The 20,532-nt window shown below is 41.9% G+C and overlaps 1 protein-coding gene across 1 annotated transcript in view; it reads right to left on the reverse strand.

Moving 5' to 3' along the window:
• xylt2 (xylosyltransferase II) overlaps positions 1–20,532 on the reverse strand; it is a 370,823-nt gene that overhangs the window by 263,004 nt on the left and 87,287 nt on the right. Inside the window, exon 2 of the mRNA XM_070857420.1 lies at positions 9,749–10,223. Within this exon, the coding sequence (XP_070713521.1) occupies positions 9,749–10,223 (475 nt within the window). The remainder of the gene's footprint in view (positions 1–9,748; positions 10,224–20,532) is intronic.

Raw genomic sequence — 20,532 nt, forward strand, 5'->3', positions numbered from 1 at the left:
TATTCTGTGTGTGATATCCTATATCAGAGTATTACTGTATGTTCTGCCCTGTATCAGAGTATTACCGTATGTGCTACCCAGTAGCAGAGTATTACTGCATGTGTTACCTGTATCATAGTATTACTGTATGTGATACCCTTGCATCAGAGTATTACTGTATGTGATACCCTGTATGAGTATTACTGTATGTTCTACCCTGTATCAGAGTATTACTGTATGTGCTACCCAGTATCAGAGTATTACTGTATGTGATACCCTGTATCAGAGTATTACTATATGTGATACCCTGCATCACAGTATTACTGTGTATGATACCCTGTTTCAGAGTATTACTGTATGTTCTACCCTGTATCAGAGTATTACTGTATGTGATACCTGTATCAGAGTATTACTGTATGTGATACACTCTATCAGAGTATTACTGCATGTGTTACCTGTATCAGAGTATTACTGTATGTGATACCCTGTATCAGAATATTACTGTGTGATACCTGTATCAGAGTATTACTGTGTGTGATATCCTTGTATCAGAGTATTACTGTATGTGATACCCTGTATCAGAATATTACTGCATGTGATACCCTGTATCAGATTATTACTGTATGTGATACCCTGTATCAGTGTATTATTGTATGTGATACCTGTATCAGAGTATTACTGTATGTGGAACCTGTATCAGAGTATTACTGTGTGTGATACCCTGTATCAGAGTATTACTGTTTGTGATACCTGGATCAGAGTATTACTGTATGTGATACCCTGTATCAGTGTATTATTGTATGTGATACCTGTATCAGAGTATTACTGTATGTGGAACCTGTATCAGAGTATTACTGTGTGTGATACCCTGTATCAGAGTATTACTGTTTGTGATACCTGGATCAGAATATTACTGTATGTGCCACCCTGTATCAGAGTATTACTGTATGTGATACCCTGTATCAGAGTATTACTGTATGTGATACCCCGTATCAGAGTATTACTGTATGTGATACCAGTATCAGAGTATTACTGTATGCGATACCCAGTATCAGAGTATTCTGTGTGTGATATCCTGTATCAGAGTATTACTGTATGTTCTGCCCTGTATCAGAGTATTACTGTATGTGCTACCCAGTATCAGAGTATTACTGTATGTGATACCCTGTATCAGAGTATTACTATATGTGATACCCTGCATCACAGTATTACTGTGTATGATACCCTGTGTCAGAGTATTACTGTATGTGATACCTGTATCAGAGTATTACTGTATGTGATACACTCTATCAGAGTATTACTGCATGTGTTACCTGTATCAGAGTATTACTGTATGTGATACCCTGTATCAGAATATTACTGTGTGATACCTGTATCAGAGTATTACTGTGTGTGATACCCTTGTATCAGAGTATTACTGTATGTGATACCCTGTATCAGAGTATTACTGTATGTTCTACCCTGTATCAGAGTATTACTGTATGTGATACCTGTATCAGAGTATTACTGTGTGTGATAACCTGTGTCAGAGTATTACTGTATGTGATAACTGTATCAGAGTATTACTGTATGTGACGCCCTGTATCTGAGTATTACTGCATGTGTTACCTGTATCATAGTATTACTGTATGTGATACCCTTGCATCAGAGTATTACTGTATGTGATACCTGTATCAGAGTATTACTGTATGTTCTACCCTGTATCAGAGTATTACTGTATGTGCTACCCAGTATCAGAGTATTACTGTATGTGACACCCTGTATTAGAGTATTACTGTATGTGCTAACCTGTATCAGAGTATTACTGTATGTGATACCCTGTATCAGAATATTACTGTATGTGATACCAGTATCAGAGTATTACTGTGTGTGATACCCTGTATCAGATTATTACTGTATGTGATACACTGTATCAGAGTATTACTGTATGTTCTATCCTGTATCAGAGTATTACTGTATGTGATACCTGTATCAGAGTATTACTGTGTGTGATACCCTGTGTCAGAGTATTACTGTATGTGATAACTGTATCAGAGTATTACTGTATGTGACGCCCTGTATCAGAGTATTACTGCATGTGTTACCTGTATCATAGTATTACTGTATGTGATACCCTTGCATCAGAGTATTATGGTATGTTCTACCCTGGATCAGAGTATTACTGTATGTGCCACCCTGTATCAGAGTATTACTGTATGCGATACCCTGTATCAGAGTATTCTGTGCGTGATATCCTGTATCAGAGTATTACTGTATGTGATATACTGTATCAGAGTATTGCTGTATGTGATAACCTGTATCAGAGTATTCCGGTATGTGATACCCCGTATCAGAGTATTACTATTTGTGATACCCCATATCAGAGTATTACTGTATGTGATACCTGTATCAGAGTAATACTGTATGTGGTACCTGTATCAGAGTATTACTGTGTGTGATACCTGTATGAGTATTACTGTGTGTGATACCCTGTATCAGAGTATTACTGTATGTCATACCTGTATCAGAGTATTATTGTGTGTGATACACTGTGTCAGAGTATTACTGTATGTGATACCTGTATCAGAGTACTTCTGTATGTGACACCCTGTATTAGAGTATTACTGTATGTGATACCTGTATCAGAGTATTACTGTACGTGATACCCTGTATCAGAATATGACTTTGTGATACCTGTATCAGAGTATTACTGTGTGTGATACTCTGTATCAGAGTATTACTGCATGTGATACCTGTATCAGAGTATTACTGTATATCATACCCTGTGTCAGAGTATTACTGTATGTGATACCCTGTATCAGAGTATTACTGTATGTTCTACCCTGCATCAGAGTATTACTGTATGTGCTACCCTTTATCAGAGTATTACTGTATGTGATACCTGTAGCAGAGCATTACTGTACGTGATACCTGTATCAGAATATTACTGTATGTGATACCCTGTATCAAGGTATTACTGTATGTTCTACCCTGTATCAGATTATTACTGTATGTGATACCCTGTATCAGTTTATTATTGTATGTGATACCTGTATCAGAGTATTACTGTATGTGGTACCTGTATCAGAGTATTACTGTGTGTGATACCCTGTATCAGAGTATTACTGTTTGTGATACCTGGATCAGAGTATTACTGTATGTGCCACCCTGTATCAGAGTATTACTGTATGTGATACCCTGTATCAGAGTATTACTGTATGTGATACCCCGTATCAGAGTATTACTGTATGTGATATCCTGTATCAGAGTATTACTGTATGCGATACACTGTATCAGAGTATTGCTGTATGTGATACCCTGTATCAGCGTATTACTGTATGTTCTACACTGTATCACAGTATTACTGCATGTGTAACCTGTATCAGAGTATTACTGCATGTGATACCCTTGCATCAGAGTATTACTGTATGTTCTACCCTGTATCAGAGTATTACTGTGTGTGATACCCTTGTATCAGAGTATTACTGTATGTGATACCCTGTATCAGAATATTACTGTATGTGATACCCTGTATCAGAGTATTCCGGTATGTGATACCCCGTATCAGAGTATTACTATATGTGATACCCCATATCAGAGTATTACTGTATGTGATACCTGTATCAGAGTATTACTGCATGTGATACCCATGCATCAGAGTATTACTGTATGTTCTACCCTGTATCAGAGTATTACTATGTGTGATACCCTTGTATCAGAGTATTACTGTATGTGATACCCTGCATCAGAATATTACTGTATGTGATACCCTGTATCAGAGTATTCCGGTATGTGATACCCCATATCAGAGTATTACTATATGTGATACCCCATATCAGAGTATTACTGTATGTGATACCTGTATCAGAGTATTACTGTATGTGGTACCTGTATCAGAGTATTACTGTGTGTGATACCTGTATGAGTATTACTGTGTGTGATACCCTGTATCAGAGTATTACTGTATGTCATACCTGTATCAGAGTATTATTGTGTGTGATACCCTGTGTCAGAGTATTACTGTATGTGATACCTGTATCAGAGTACTGCTGTATGTGACACCCTGTATTAGAGTATTACTGTATGTGATACCTGTATCAGAGTATTACTGTACGTGATACCCTGTATCAGAATTTGACTTTGTGATACCTGTATCAGAGTATTACTGTGTGTGATACTCTGTATCAGAGTATTACTGCATGTGATACCTGTATCAGAGTGTTACTGTATATCATACCCTGTGTCAGAGTATTACTGTATGTGATACCCTGTATCAGAGTATTACTGTATGTTCTACCCTGCATCGGAGTATTACTGTATGTGCTACCCTTTATCAGAGTATTACTGTATGTGATACCTGTAGCAGAGCATTACTGTACGTGATACCTGTATCAGAATATTACTGTATGTGATACCCTGTATCAGGGTATTACTGTATGTTCTACCCTGTATCAGATTATTACTGTATGTGATCCCCTGTATCAGTGTATTATTGTATGTGATACCTGTATCAGAGTATTACTGTGTGTGATACCCTGTATCAGAGTATTACTGTTTGTGATACCTGGATCAGAGTATTACTGTATGTGCCACCCTGTATCAGAGTATTACTGTATGTGATATCCTGTATCAGAGTATTACTGTATGCGATACACTGTATCACTGTATTGCTGTATGTGATACCCTGTATCAGCGTATTACTGTATGTTCTACACTGTATCACAGTATTACTGTATGTGATACCTGTATCAGAGTATTACTGTATGTGATACACTCTATCAGAGTATTACTGCATGTGTAACGTGTATCAGAGTATTACTGCATGTGATACCCTTGCATCAGAGTATTACTGTATGTTCTACCCTGTATCAGAGTATTACTGTGTGTGATACCCTTGTATCAGAGTATTACTGTATGTGATACCCTGTATCAGAATATTACTGTATGTGATACCCTGTATCAAAGTATTCCGGTATGTGATACCCCGTATCAGAGTATTACTATATGTGATACCCCATATCAGAGTATTACTGTATGTGATACCTGTATCAGAGTATTACTGCATGTGATACCCTTGCATCAGAGTATTACTGTATGTTCTACCCTGTATCAGAGTATTACTGTGTGTGATACCCTTGTATCAGAGTATTACTGTATGTGATACCCTGTATCAGAATATTACTGTTTGTGATACCCTGTATCAGAGTATTCCGGTATGTGATACCCCGTATCAGAGTATTACTATATGTGATACCCCATATCAGAGTATTACTGTATGTGATACCTGTATCAGAGTATTACTGTATGTGGTACCTGTATCAGAGTATTACTGTGTGTGATACCTGTATGAGTATTACTGTGTGTGATACCCTGTATCAGAGTATTACTGTATGTCATACCTGTATCAGAGTATTATTGTGTGTGATACCCTGTGTCAGAGTATTACTGTATGTGATACTTGTATCAGAGTATTACTGTATGTGACACCCTGTATTAGAGTATTACTGCATGTGATACCTGTATCAGAATATTACTGTATGTGATACCCTGTATCAGAGTATTACTGTAGGTTCTACCCTGTATCAGATTATTACTGTCTGTGATACCTGTATCAGAATATTACTGTATGTGCTGCCCAGTATCAGAGTATTACTGTCTGTGATACCCCGTATCAGAGTATTACTGTTTATGATACCTGGATCAGAGTATTACTGTCTGTGCCACCCTGTATCAGAGTATTACTGTATGTGATACCCCGTATGAGAGTATTACTGTATGTGATACCCCGTATCAGAGTATTACTGTATGTGATACCTGTATCAGAGTATTACTGTATGCGATACCGTGTATCAGAGTATTCTGTGTGTGATACCCTGTATCAGAGTATTACTGTATGTGATACACTGTATCAGAGTATTGCTGTATGTGATACCCTGTATCAGAACATTACGGTATGTGATACCCCGTATCAGAGTATTACTGTATGTGATACCCCGTATCAGAGTAATACTGCATGTGATACCTGTATCAGAGTATTACTGTGTGTGATACCTGTATCAGAGTATTACTGTGTGTGATACCCTGTATCAGAGTATTACTGTATGTGATACCTGTAGCAGAGCATTACTGTACGTGACACCTGTATCAGAGCATTACTGTATGTGATACCCTGTATCAGAGTATTACTGTATGTGATACCTGTATCAGAGTATTACTGTATGTTCTACATGCATCAGAGTATTACTGTATGTGCTACTCTTTATCAGAGTATTACTGTATGTGACACCCTGTATTAGAGTATTACTGAAAGTGATACCAGTATCAGAGTATTACTGTATGTGATACACTCTGTCAGAGTATTACTGCATGTGATACCTGTATCAGAATATTACTGTATGTGATACCCTGTATCAGAGTATTACTGTAAGTTCTACCCTGTATCAGATTATTACTGTATGTGCTGCCCAGTATCAGAGTATTACTGTCTGTGATACCCCGTATCAGAGTATTACTGTTTATGATACCTGGATCAGAGTATTACTGTATGTGCCAACCTGTGTCAGGGTATTACTGTATGTGATACCCCGTATGAGAGTATTACTGTATGTGATACCCCGTATCAGAGTATTACTGTATGTGATACCTGTATCAGAGTATTACTGTATGCGATACCCTGTATCAGAGTATTCTGTGTGTGATACCCTGTATCAGAGTATTACTGTATGTGATACACTGTATCAGAGTATTGCTGTATATGATACCCTGTATCAGAGCATTACGGTATGTGATACCTATATCAGAGTATTACTGTGTGTGATACCCTGTATCAGAGTATTACTGTATGTGATACCTGTAGCAGAGCATTACTGTACGTGACACCTGTATCAGAGCATTACTGTATGTGATACCCTGTATCAAAGTATTACTGTATGTGATACCTGTATCAGAGTATTACTGTATGTTCTACCCTGCATCAGAGTATTAATGTATGTGCTACCCTTTATCAGAGTATTACTGTATGTGACACCCTGTATTAGAGTATTACTGAAAGTGATACCCCGTATCAGAGTCTTACTGTATGTGATACCCCGTATCTGAGTATTACTGTATGTGATACCTGTATCAGAGTATTACTGTATGTGGTACCTGTATCACAGTATTACTGTGTGTGATACCTGTATCAGAGTATTACTGTGTGTAATACCCTGTATCAGACTATTACTGTATGTGATACCCTGTATCAGAGTATTACTGTATGTGATACCTGTATCAGAGTATTACTGTATGTGGTACCTGTATCACAGTATTACTGTATGTGGTACCTGTATCACAGTATTACTGTGTGTGATACCTGTATCAGAGTATTACTGTGTGTAATACCCTGTATCAGACTATTACTGTGTGTGATACCTGTATCAGAGTATTACTGTATGTGATATCCCGTATCAGAGTATTACTGTATGTGATACCTGTATCAGAGTATTACTGTATGTGGTACCTGTATCACAGTATTACTGTGTGTGATACCTGTATCAGAGTATTACTGTATGTGATACCCTGTATCAGAGTATTACTGTTTGTGATACCTGGATCAGAGTATTACTGTATGTGATACCCCGTATCAGAGTATTACTGTGATACCTGTATCAGAGTATTACTGTATGCGATACCCTGTATCAGAGTATTACTGTGTGTGATACCCTGTATCAGAGTATTACTGTATGTGATACCCTGTATCAGAGTATTGCTGTGTGTGATACCCCATATCAGAGTATTACTGTATGTGATACCTGTATCAGAGTATTACTGTATGTGGTACCTGTATCAGAGTATTACTGTGTTTGATACCTGTTTCAGAGTATTACTGTGTGTGATACCCTGTATCAGAGTATTACTGTATGCGATACCCTGCATCAGAATATTACTGTATGTGATTACCGTTATCAGGGTATTACTGTATATGATACCCTGTATCAAGAGTATTACTGTATGTGCTACCCTGTATCAGAGTATTACTGTATGTGCTCCCCTGTATCAGTGTATTACTGTATGTGATACCTGTATCAGGGTATTACTGTATTTGATACCCTGTATCAGAGTATTACTGTATGTGATACCTGTATCAGAGTATTACTGTATGTGCTACCCTGTATCAGTGTATTACTGTATGTGATACCTGTATCAGAGTATTACTGTATGTGATATCCTGTATCAGAGTATTACTGTATGTGATACCTGTATCAGAGTATTACTGTATGTGCTACCCTGTATCAGAGTATTACTGTATGTGATAACTTTGTATGGCTGTATCATAGCTTGTGATACATTGATAAACTGTAGTGGCAGTTACTTGGACTGGTGAGAAGAAGCACTCGGCAATGATGGAGGGCCTTATTAAGGTGAGGCAGAATGTCCTGTTAAGTGTTGCGGTGGTGGAAGCGAGTTTCCTGATCTGGACGCCAGCAAGTTGTGTGGCAGCTGATGAGTAAACGCTTTGCCATGGTGCTATCAGCTGAGGAGATTTGTTGCAGTGTCAGAGATTGACTTCGTTATGTTGGTGATATAAAGTTATCAATATCCAAAAATTCGGCTTCTGAGAGGTAGGAAGCTGTTTGTAGCCAATGAGCACCTTCCCCTCCCACCTCCAAAAACAGGCAGTCGGAGAAGAGTGTTTAAAGGATAAAGGCAAGTGAAATTAATTCACTTAGAAATGAAGGGTAAAATAGTTGGAATAAAGCAATATTAGAGAAAAGGAGAACATTCAATTTAAAAGGTAAATAGTGAGGGAATAAGGGTAAAATGGGACCTCAGCATGAACACAGGAAAAGTGATGAGCATTTTCCTATACAATGTTCACTTTAGTAGCTCGGAGTTTATATTATAATAATATTTATTCCAGATGTATAAATTGATTTTTTTGTTAACTGGTTTGTTTGTGTCACAGCAAGTGAGCTGGACACAAGACAAAACCATCGGGACTTTTATGCAGGGTGGTTTTTGGATGATAATAGCATCAGCAATTCAACTAACTTGAAATGGAGGCAGTAATTGCAACCATTAAATATGCAATTAAAACTAAGATTAACAGAGATTAAAAATTTTAATGACGAGATTATTCACAATTACTTTTTAAATCACTTGACAACCCTAGTTGTTAAGCTCATTGCACAATGGACTCTGAGCAGGGGAGACTTTTCAGGCAGTCTCTTTGGAGTAGACCCTAGGTGTGAGGATGCTGACAGTTAGTTTGTGAAATAGAGTGCTCTCATTCCCCAGCTTTTAAATCCCTCATACTGTTCAGCTCAAAATTTAAAGAAAGACTTGCATTTATATAGCGCCTTTCACAGCCACCGGACGTCTCAAAGCGCTTTACAGCCAATGAAGTACTTTTGGACTGTTGTAATGTGGGAACCACGGCAGCCAACTTGTGCACAGCAAACTCCCACAAACAGTAATGTGATAAAGACCAGATAATCTGTTTTTGTTATGTTGATTGAGGGATAAATATTGGTCAGGACACTGGGGAGAACTCCCCTGCTCTTCTCAGAAATAGTGCCGTGGGATCTTTTACATCCTCCTGAGAGGGGTGTCCTCGGTTTAACGTCTCATCTGAAAGACCTCTGACAGTGCAGCAGTCCCTCAGTGGGACTTGAACCCACGACCTTCTGACACAGACGCAAGAGCCACAGCTGATGCTTAACAGTAAAAGAAAATAGGCAGATGGAAAGGTATGGCAGTAGACCGATAGACTCTTTGTGGACAGGAGTGTAACAGTATTGCTGCACTGTACCTGAGAGGTGGCAGGAGCGAGGTACAGAGTGTGGCATCAGTTTGCCAGCCTGGTGTAAGCAGACCACGTTGGCGATCTCCTGCTGACACTGCTGAGTGCTGGCCCGGGCCAGTGCAGACAGAGCATCCTTGCCCACGATGTCACAGTTGGGCGAGAAGTCGTTGCTGGTGGGCAGGGGGGCTCCTCCCACGCTGCCGGTGTCCCCGTTCTTCGAGTCCCCCTTCACGTCGCTGGTGTTTCTGCTGCTGGGCGGATGGTTTAGGGCCGTGTCACCGAAGTGTACCCTCGGGGGTACCCTGCGCCGCACTGCAGGCTTGCGTCTCACTAGACTAGTCCGCAACACGCTGGCGGTGCTGCCCAGGTGCTCCATGCCCGCTCTCCACGGGCTCTGCCGTCGACTGGGCCCCAGGTGCCGGCTGTCGGCACTGTCCACTTCATTGCTGTCTGGCAGTTTGGTTCTCTTTTCCCTCCCCTTCTGTGGACAACACAAACAACATGCAAGTTACAAATCCAGTCAGAAATCGAGAATTTCTACCCACTATTATATATTTTCACCGCATTTCCTCCCACTCTACGAATGGTTATCAAGAGTTGCTTTTGCTTTAAAAGGGACTTGCAGAAATCACTCCTTTCTCAAACTGCTCGACAATGTGCAGATAAAGAAGGTCTGACACAAAAGCTCTCGATGGAACCTTTCGTGTCTCTCGCCACAATGCTCACCACTCTTTCAACTCACTGTGTTGAAATCAAGAACTTTTGCACGGACTCCTATTCTAACTCATTCTGGCCCAGGCCCCAGAACTGTGGCACTCACCTCCCTACAATCTGTAAGATATGGTGGTAACTAAGCCCACTTGCTGATTTACCTCCTCTTCTCAATGACCCTTTCGCCACTTTGGTGGGGCCCTGCAGTGCGAGCCTCGTCCATCACCCTTCGTCTCTCAATTTAAAGATAAAGGACCAGACGGTTTCCATCCCAGGGTTTTAAAGGAAGTAGGTGAACATATTGCAGATTCCTGAAGTTCTAAAGTTCTCTCAATTCAGGAACCGTTGTTTAGATTGGAAAATTGCGCATGTCATTCGCTCTTTAAGAATGGCAAATAGAAACATAGAAAATAGGTGCAGGAGTAGGCAATTTGGCCCTTCGAGCCTGCACCACCATTCAATATGATCATGGCTGATCATGCATTTCAGTACCCCATTCCTGCTTTCTCTCCATACCCCTTGATCCCTTTAGCCGTAAGGGCCACATCTATCTCCCCTTTGAATATATCTAACGAACTGGCCCCAACAACTTTCTACGGTAGAGAATTCCACAGGTTCACAACTCTCTGAGTGAAGAAGTTTCTCCTCATCTCGGTCCTAAATGGCTTACCCCTTATCCATAGGCTGTGACCCCTGGTTCTGGACTTCCCCAACATCGGGAACATTCTTCATGCATCTAACCTGTCCAATCCCGTCAGAATTTTATAGGTTTCTATGAGATCCCCTCTCATTCTTCTAAATTCCATTGAATACAAGCCCAGTCGATCCAGTCTTTCTTCATATGTCAGTCCTGTCATCCCGGGAAATAGTCTGGTGAACCTTCGCTGCACTCCCTCAGTAGCAAGAATGTCCTTCCTCAGATTAGGAGACCAAAACTGTACACAATATTCAAGGCTCACCAAGGCCCTGTACAACTGCAGCAAGACCTCCCTGCTCCTACACTCAATTCCTCTCGCTATGAAGGCCAACATGCCATTTGCCTTCTTCACCGCCTGCTACACCTATAGGCCAACCTTCAATGACTGATGTACCATGACACCCAGGTCTCGTTGCACCTCCCCTTTTCCTAATCTGTCACCATTCAGATAATAATCAGCCCTCCTGTTTTTACCACCAAAGTGGATAACCTCACATTTATCCACATTATACCTCATCTGCCATGTATTTGCTCACTCACCTAACCTGTCCAAGTCACCCTGCAGCCTCTTAGCATCCTCCTCACAGCTCACACTGCCACCCAGCTTAGTGTCGTCTGCAAACTTGGAGATATTACATTCAATTCCTTCATCTAAATCATTAATGTATATTGTAAATAGTTGGGGTCCCAGCACTGAGCCCTGCGGCACTCCACTAGTCACTACCTGTCATTCTGAAAAGGACCCGTTTATTCCTACTCTCTGCTTCCTGTCTGCCAACCAGTTCTCTATCCACGTCAGTACATTACCCCCAATACCATGTGCTTTAATTTTGCACACTAACCTCTTGTGTGGGACCTTGTCAAAAGCTTTTTGAAAGTCTAAATACACCACATCCACTGGTCCCTCCTTGTCCACTCTACTAGTTACATCCTCAAAAAATTCTAGAAGATTTGTCAAGCATGATTTCCCTTTCATAAATCCATGCTGACTTAGACATCCTGTCACTGCTTTCCAAATGCGCTGCTATTTCATCTTTAATAATTGATTCCAACATTTTCCACATATCCAAATTTGCCGATGACACAAAGATAGGCGGCAGTATAGATGGAAGCATAAAATGACACCGGGATATCAGTGACTGGGCAAAACTGTGGCAAATGGATCTCAGTGTAGGCAAATGGGAGGTCATCCACTTTGGACCTAAAAAGGAGAGAGCAGGGTACTTTCTGAATGGTGAAAAGCTAAAAACAGTGGGGGTCCAAAGAGACTTGGGGGCCAGGTACACAGATCATTAAAATGTCATGGACGGGTGCAGAAAATAATCAAAAGGGTTAATAGAATGCTGGCCTTTATATCTCGAGGACAAGAATACAAGGGGGTAGAAGTTACGCTGCAGTTGTACAAAGCCCTGGTTAGACCACACCTGGAGCACTGTGAGCAGTTCTAGGCACCACACCTTAAGAAGGATTTCTTTGAAATCAGCTAACTCAATACAGACCGGGAATTAAACGTGGGTCCACCTAGTGTGTATGTGGGTCATCCCAAACTGGCCTATGTCCAGGCAAGACAGTGCTTTGTAAATATGAACAGGTACAACAGGTAGATCAGCAATGGCAACATTTTAAAAAATAATTCATAATTCTCAACAAATATACATTCCTTTAAGGAATAAAAACTCCACTGGAAAAGTGGAACTATTAGAGAACCGTGACCTATTAGAGAAGTTAAGGATAGTATTAGATTAGAGAAGTTAAGGATAGTATTAGATTAGAGAATTTAAGGATAGAAACATAGAAAATAGGTGCAGGAGTAGGCCATTCGGCCCTTCGAATCTGCACCACCATTCAATATTATCATGGCTGATCATGCAACTTCAGTACCCTATTCCTGCTTTCTCTCCATACCCCTTGATCCCATAGCCGTAAGGGCCATATCTAACTCCCTTTTGAATATATCCAATGAACTGGCATCAACAACTCTTTGCGGTAGAGAATTCCACAGATTCACAATTCTCTGAGTGAAGAAGTTTCTCCTCATCTCAGTCCTAAATGGCTTGTCCCTTATCCTTAGACTGTGACTCCTGGTTCTGGACTTCCCCAACATTGGGAACATTCTTCATGCATCTAACCTGTCTAAACCCGTCAGAATTTTATACGTTTCCATGAGATCCCCTCTCATTCTTCTAAATTCCAGTGAATATAAGCCTAGTCGATCCGGTCTTTCTTCATATGTCAGTCCTGCCATCCCGGGAATCAGTCTGATGAACCTTCGCTGCATTACCTCAATAGCAAGAATGTCCTTTCTCAGATTAGGAGACCAAAACTGCACACGATACTCAAGGTGTGGTCTCACCAAGGCCCTGTACAACTGCAGTAAGACTTCCCGGCTCCTATACTCGAATCCCCTTGCTACGAAGGCCAGCATGCCATTTGTCGCCTTCACCGCCTGCTGGACCTGCATGCCTACCTTCAATGACTGATGTACCATGACACCCAGGTCTCGTTGCACCTCCCCTTTTACTAATCTGTCACCATTCATATAATAATCTGCCTTCCTGTTTTTGCCACCGAAGTGGATAAGCTCACATTTATCCACATTATACTGCATCTGCCATGCATTTGCCCACTCATCTAACCTGTCCACGTCACCCTGTAGCCTCTTAGCATCCTCCTCACAGCTCGCACTGCCACCCAGCTTAGTGTCATCTGCAAACTTGGAGATATTACATTCAATTCCTTCGTCTAAATCATTAATGTATATTGTAAATAGCTGGGGTCCCAGCACTGAACCTAGCGGCACCCCACTAGTCACTGTCTGCCATTCTGAAAAGGTCCCGTTTATTCCCACTCTTTGCTTCCTGTCTGCCAACCAGTTCTCTATCCACAACAATACATTACACCCAATACCATGTGCTTTAATTTTGCACAATAATCTCCAGTGTGGGAACTTGTCAAAAGCCTTTTGAAAGTCCAAATACACCACATCCACTGGTTCTCCCTTATCCACTCTACTAGCTACATCCTCAAAAAACTCAAGAAGATTTGTCAAGCATGATTTCCCTTTCATAAATCCACGCTGACTTGGACCGATCCTGTCACTGCTTTCCAAATGCGCTGCTATTACATCTTTAATAATTGATTCCAGCATTTTCCCCACCACCGATGTCAGGCTAACCGGTCTATAATTCCGTGTTTTCTCTCTCCCTCCTTTTTTAAAAAGTGGGGTTACATTAGCTACCCTCCAATCCATAGGAACTGAACCAGAGTCCATGGAATGTTGGAAAATGACCACCAATGCATCTACTATTTCTTGGGCCACTTCCTTAAGTACTCTGGGATGCAGACTATCAGGCCCTGGGGATTTATCGGCCTTCAGTCCCTTCAATTTCCCTAACATCATTTCCTGACTAATAAGGATTTCCCTCTGTTCCCCCTTCTCGCTAGACCCTTGGTCCCCTAGTATTTTCGGGAGGTTATTCGTGTCTTCCTTAGTGAAGACCGAACCAAAGTATTTGTTCAGTTGGTCTGCCATTTCCTTGTTCCCCATTATGAATTCACCTGATTCTGACTGCAAGGGACCTACATTAGTCTTCACTAATCTTTTTCTCTTCACATATCTATAGAAGCTTTTGCAGTCAGTTTTTATGTTCCCTGCAATCTTTCTCTCATACTCTATTTTACCCCTCCTAATTAAACCCTTAGTCCTCCTCTGCTGAATTCTAAATTTCTCCCAGTCCTCAGGTTTGCTGCTTTTTCTGGCCAATTTATATGCTTCTTCCTTGGATTTAACAGTATCCTTAATTTCTCTTGTTAGCCAAGGTTGAGCCACCTTCCCTTTTTTAGAAACATAGAAACATAGAAAATAGGTGCAGGAATAGGCCATTTGGCCCTTCGAGTCTGCACCGCCATTCAATGAGTTCATGGCTGAACATGCAACTTCAGTACCCCATTCCTGCTTTCTCGCCATACCCCTTGATCCCCCGAGTAGTAAGGACTACATCCAACTCCTTTTTGAATATATTTATTCTTGATTGGGCTAAACAAACTGGTGGCAATACTGTGGAGGAGGATTTCCTGGAGTGTATAAGGGATGGTTTTCTAGACCAATATGTCGAGGAACCAACTTCTTACGCCACACAGGGATGTACAATTGTTGTAGCTCATCCATGTGATATTTAAATGTCTGCCATTGCCTATCCACCGTCAACCCTTTAAGTATCATTCTCCAGTCTATCCTAGCCAATTCACGTCTCATACCATCGAATATTTCCTTTCCTTAAGTTCAGGACGCTAATCTCTGAATTAACTGTGTCACTCTCCAGCTTAAATGAAGAATTCTACCATATTACGGTCACATTTCACCAAGGGCCAGATTGCTAATTAATCCTCTCTCGTTACACAAGACCCAGTCTAGGATGGCCTGCTCTCAAGTTGGTTCCTCGACATATTGGTCTAGAAAACCATCCCTTATACACTCCAGGAAATTCTCCTCCACAGTATTGCCACCAGTTTGTTTAGCCCAATCAAGATGTAGATTAAAGTCACCCATGATAACTGCTGTACCCTTATTGCACGCATCCCTAATTTCCTGTTTGATGCCATCCCCAACCTCCCTACTACTGTTTGGTAGTCTGTACGCAACTCCCACTAACGTTTTCTGCCCTTTGATGTTTCGCAGCTCTACCCATATAGTATTAGATTAGAAAGGTTGAGGACAGTATTAGATTAGAGAGGTTAAGGACAGTATTAGATTGGAAGTAGCTTACAACGAAGCCAATAAAGTAAGCCTGAGGATTGTAAGGATTTTTAAAATTAGCAATGAAAGATCACACGAAATTGATTTAAAAAGGGTGAAAATAGAATGTGTGAGTAAACTAGCAAAAAATATAAAACCAGATATGTAAAACGGAAGAGATTAGCAAAAAGTAAATGTGGATCCCTTAGAGGCAGAGACAGGAGAAATTATAATAGGGAATAATACAAAGGCAGAGATGTTAACCACAGTTGACTACTCTATCCTCCTCCAACCTCTCCTCCGTTGTCCAGCTGGGTGGGACTGCACTCGCCTGGTTCCATTCTTATCTAATCGTAGCCAGAGAATCACCTGCAACGGCTTCTCTTCCCGCCCCGGCGTCGTTACCTCTGGTGTCCCCCAAGGATCTATCCTTGGCGCCCTGATTTTTCTCATCTACATGTTGCCCCTTGGCGACATCATCCGAAAACACAGAGTCAGTTTCCACATGAACGCTGATGACACCCAGCTCTACCTCACCACCACTTCTCCCGACCCCTCCACGTTCTCTAAATTGTCAGAATGCTTGTCCGACATGAGCAGAAATTTTCTCCAATTGAATATTGGGAAGACCGAAGCCATTGTTTTCGGTCCCCGCCACAAACTCCGTTCCCTAGCCACTGACTCCATCCCTCTCCCCAACTCCTGTCTGAGGTTGAACCAGACTGTTTGCAACCTTGGTGTCATATTTGACCCTGAAATTAGCTTTCGACCACATATCCGCAGCATAACGAAGACCGCCCATTTCCACCTCCATAACATCGCCCGTCTCCGCACTTGCCTCAGCTCATCCGCTGCTGAAGCCCTCATCCATGCCTTTGTTACCTCTAGACTTGACTATTCCAACGCACTCCTGGCTGGCCTCCCACATTTTACCCTACGTAAACATGAGGTGATCCAAAACTCGGCAGCCTGTGTCCTAACTCGCACCAAGTCCCGCTCACCCATCACCCCATGCTCGCTGACCTACATTGGCCCCCAGTTAAGCAACACCTTGATTTCAAAATTCTCATCCTTATTTTCAAATCCCTCCATGGCCTCACCCCTCCCTATCTCTGTAATCTTCTCCAGCCCCACAACCTCCCGAGATATCTGCGCTCCTCTAATTCTGGCCTCTTGTGCATCCCTGATTATAATCACTCAACCTTTGGTGGCCGTGCCTTCTGTTGCCTGGGCCCCAAGCTCGAGATATCGCTCCATAATGCTCTCTGCTTCGCTACGTCTCTCTCACCCTTTAAGATGCCCCTTAAAACCTACCTCTTTGACCAAGCTTTTGGTCGCAAATCCTAATATCTCATATGGTTTTATGTCACATTTTGTTTGATAACGCTCCTGTGAAGTGCTTTGGATATTTTACGACGTTAAAGGCGCTATATAAAGGCAAGTAGTTGTTGATGTTTTAGTGTTATCTAGCAGCAGGACCCATCATCACTGGAAACTGCGAATGAAGAACTTGCATTCTATAGCATCTTTCACATTCCTCGGGATGTCCCAAAGCCAATAAATACTTTTGAATTGCAGTTATGATTGTTTTGTAGGCAAATGCACCAGCCAATTTGCATATGTCAAGGTCCCATAACAGCAAATGCGATGAATGTTGTGACAAAAAATACTATTTTTGTCTGAGTTGAAGTTTTAACTTGTATTTTATATCGGTAGAAACAGTGTGCCAGGGAGTTAACGCTCAAAGGCACACAAAATATATTTTCCAAAGAAATCCATCATCACAGTTTGGCTGCAAGGTACGAGGTTTGGAGGCTGGTCTAGCTATTGGTTAATGCGCTAATTGTTCAATCAACCCAGGCCCAATGTATTGAATGTTGATCGTCTTATGCCATTGTAGAGAGCAGCTATATATTCAATATTGATGAGAGGCTACACATTCCAATCATTGTCACCGAGAGCATGCAGTAAACAAGCGCAGACAGTGGAAGGAGCGTGCGGCAAACCAGACTCTCCACCCGCCCTTTCCTTCAAACACTGTCTGCCCCACCTGTGACAGAGACTGTAATTCCTGCAATGTTCAGTCATCTGAGAACTCAATTTTACAGTGGAAGCAAGTCTTCTCAGTTTCGAGGGACTGCCTACGATGATGATTCATTGCAAGAATCACCTGTTGCTATTATCTCAGTATCGATGCAGCGGTGATGCTCAGCCGCCTGGGTACAGATCAAAGGACAAGCTCGAGTCTGGGGGAGTGACAGGGCTGACAGCTCAGCTCAAACCCTTTGACAGAGGAACAATCATCGATTGGCTGGGGTTGTCGCCGACCGACAGTTTGGCGTCAGGACTCTCCTATAGAATGATATTAGAAATCAGATTTTCAGTCAGTGTGTGAATCAAACAACCAGCAGCCAGGGGTGTGCGTCTGTGTTTTGAAAGTTGCATTGCCAGCCTAAGAAGGGAAGTTAGGCTAGACTGAGGCAATCATAAGTAAACTTCTGTTTAAAGAGAAAGCGAGTGACATCTATTATTTTTAAGTTCGAAGTATAGAAAAATGTATATTTAACTGTGTTTACTGTGTAATCAGCTATTTTATGCAAATAAAGCCATTGTTGGTCCAAAGCCTGTTTCTTGATTTACTAAGATGTAAAGCCAATCTCCTTTCAAACAGGAATGAGAATCTACGTGGCAGCACATTACATGATCCAATAGTAAACAACAAGTACTCCCTTTAAAACCTCTTGATCTCTCGATCTTTTACCTAGATACCGAGCAGAAAAGGGAGCACTCCAGATCGTAGGGGACACAGATGTAACCAAACACTGAAACTAGCTCGAGCAATAACCCAAAAACATGACAGATCAGTTAATCTGTTACAGTGGTGTTGGTGGACAGACAAATTGCTGGCGAGAAATCTCCTCTTCCCCTCAGCTTAACCTCTCATATGAAAGACTGCATCACTGACAGTGTAGCACTCCCTCAGACCTGCACCTTCTGACTCAAGAAGTAAGAGTGCCACCAACTTAGTTTCCATTTGTCGTCACAGCTCCATTACACTAAGCTTGTCATCATCATCATCATCATCAACCTCGAACGAGCAGGACTTGCTTCCACGGGAGTTCACAGATGTTTCAATGAAGGACCCGATGTTCCAGTCCTGAACTCCAGTTGAGGGGGTGAAAGATGCCTGTGCGTGAATTTTTCTAACGTGTGGTGACTGTTGCACATCAGTCACCAGCAGGGCTTGACAGAGCTAGGCCTTTATCCAGTGGCAAGGGTTGAACCAGGACGACTGGAGACCTGCTCTGCTGCACGGACCTAGTACTGTGACAACAACTAGGCTTTGTATAGTGCCTGGGACATAATAAATTGCATCAAAGCACTTCAGATACAAAGGACGGAACAGGCAGTAGAAGTTGTCGAAGAGTTGACGGATAGCATGAGGAGAGGAATTTGGGGCCAAAGGCCCCCGGGAATTTAATACCGAATTTCCAATTAAAGGACTTTACCCTCTTTCCCTCAGCCCCAACTATTTTTTTCCCTTTCTCTCCCGAAGACAGTGACTATTGCAGTCAGGAGGTCACCATGGGTGCTGGCAGCCTTGTGTAATGCTGAACCGAGTTGCTATTCGTCATGTGTGAGCCCAGAGAGTGAATGCTGCTCTGTTATTTGGCCATAGAGTGCATCACAACTTAACCCCTAATATCCAGGCGCACGGACTTTCTAGCAGGAGCCCCTGGACTAGGAGCCCTGGCTGGTTCTCTCCTCCTTATTCCAGGGAGCTTGAGGTCAATTGGACATACTGCCATCCTGGCAGAGGTCAACAAACTCCCCAGGACAGTACCCAGGAATGTCCTGGTCTGTGTGGCTTCACACTGCAATGGGAGATGAGGTACCAAGTCAATCTGAAGAAACAGAAGCAGTAGACCTAATCCAATGGGAATAATTATAGTACAATAAAATCATGACTGGAATGAGGCCCAGGTTTAGAGGGTACAACAGCGTTGTGGTTATATTAGGACTAGTAATTCAGAGGCCTGAACAAGAGTTCAAATCCCACCTCAGCTGTTTGAGAATTTGAATTCAGTTTAAAAAACCTCTCGACAAAAAGCTGGTTTCAGTGAAAGTGACCATGAAGCTGTCAGATTGGTGTACAAACCCAACTGGTTCACTGACAGCCTTTGGGGAAATAAACCGGTCTGGTCTGCAAGTGACTCCCGAGCCACATCAACATGGTTAACTCTGAACTGCCCACTGAAGTAATCTAGCAAGCCACTCAGTTGTATTAAATCTGCTATCAGCAGTTCAAGAAAAGGCTCACTACCTCCGTCCCGAGGCAACTAAGGACGGGCAATATATACCAGCCTTACCAGTGACACCCGTATCCACAAAATGAATAAAAAGTGTTACACGTTGAGAAACCTGTACCCACCAGTACTGTGCCCCAGTGTTACACAGTGACAGACCTGTACCCACCAGTACTGTGTCCCAGTGTTACAGTGACAGACCTGTACCCACCAGTACTGTACCCCAATGTTACACAGTGACAGACCTGTACCCACCAGTACTGTACAGACATGTAACACAAGGGTACGGTACTGGCGATCACTGAAAGGTCTCAGTTAATGCACCGATCTGGGTGATTAC

This window comes from Pristiophorus japonicus, chromosome 16 (genome assembly GCF_044704955.1).
Source record: "Pristiophorus japonicus isolate sPriJap1 chromosome 16, sPriJap1.hap1, whole genome shotgun sequence".
Taxonomy (NCBI): Eukaryota; Metazoa; Chordata; class Chondrichthyes; family Pristiophoridae; genus Pristiophorus; species Pristiophorus japonicus.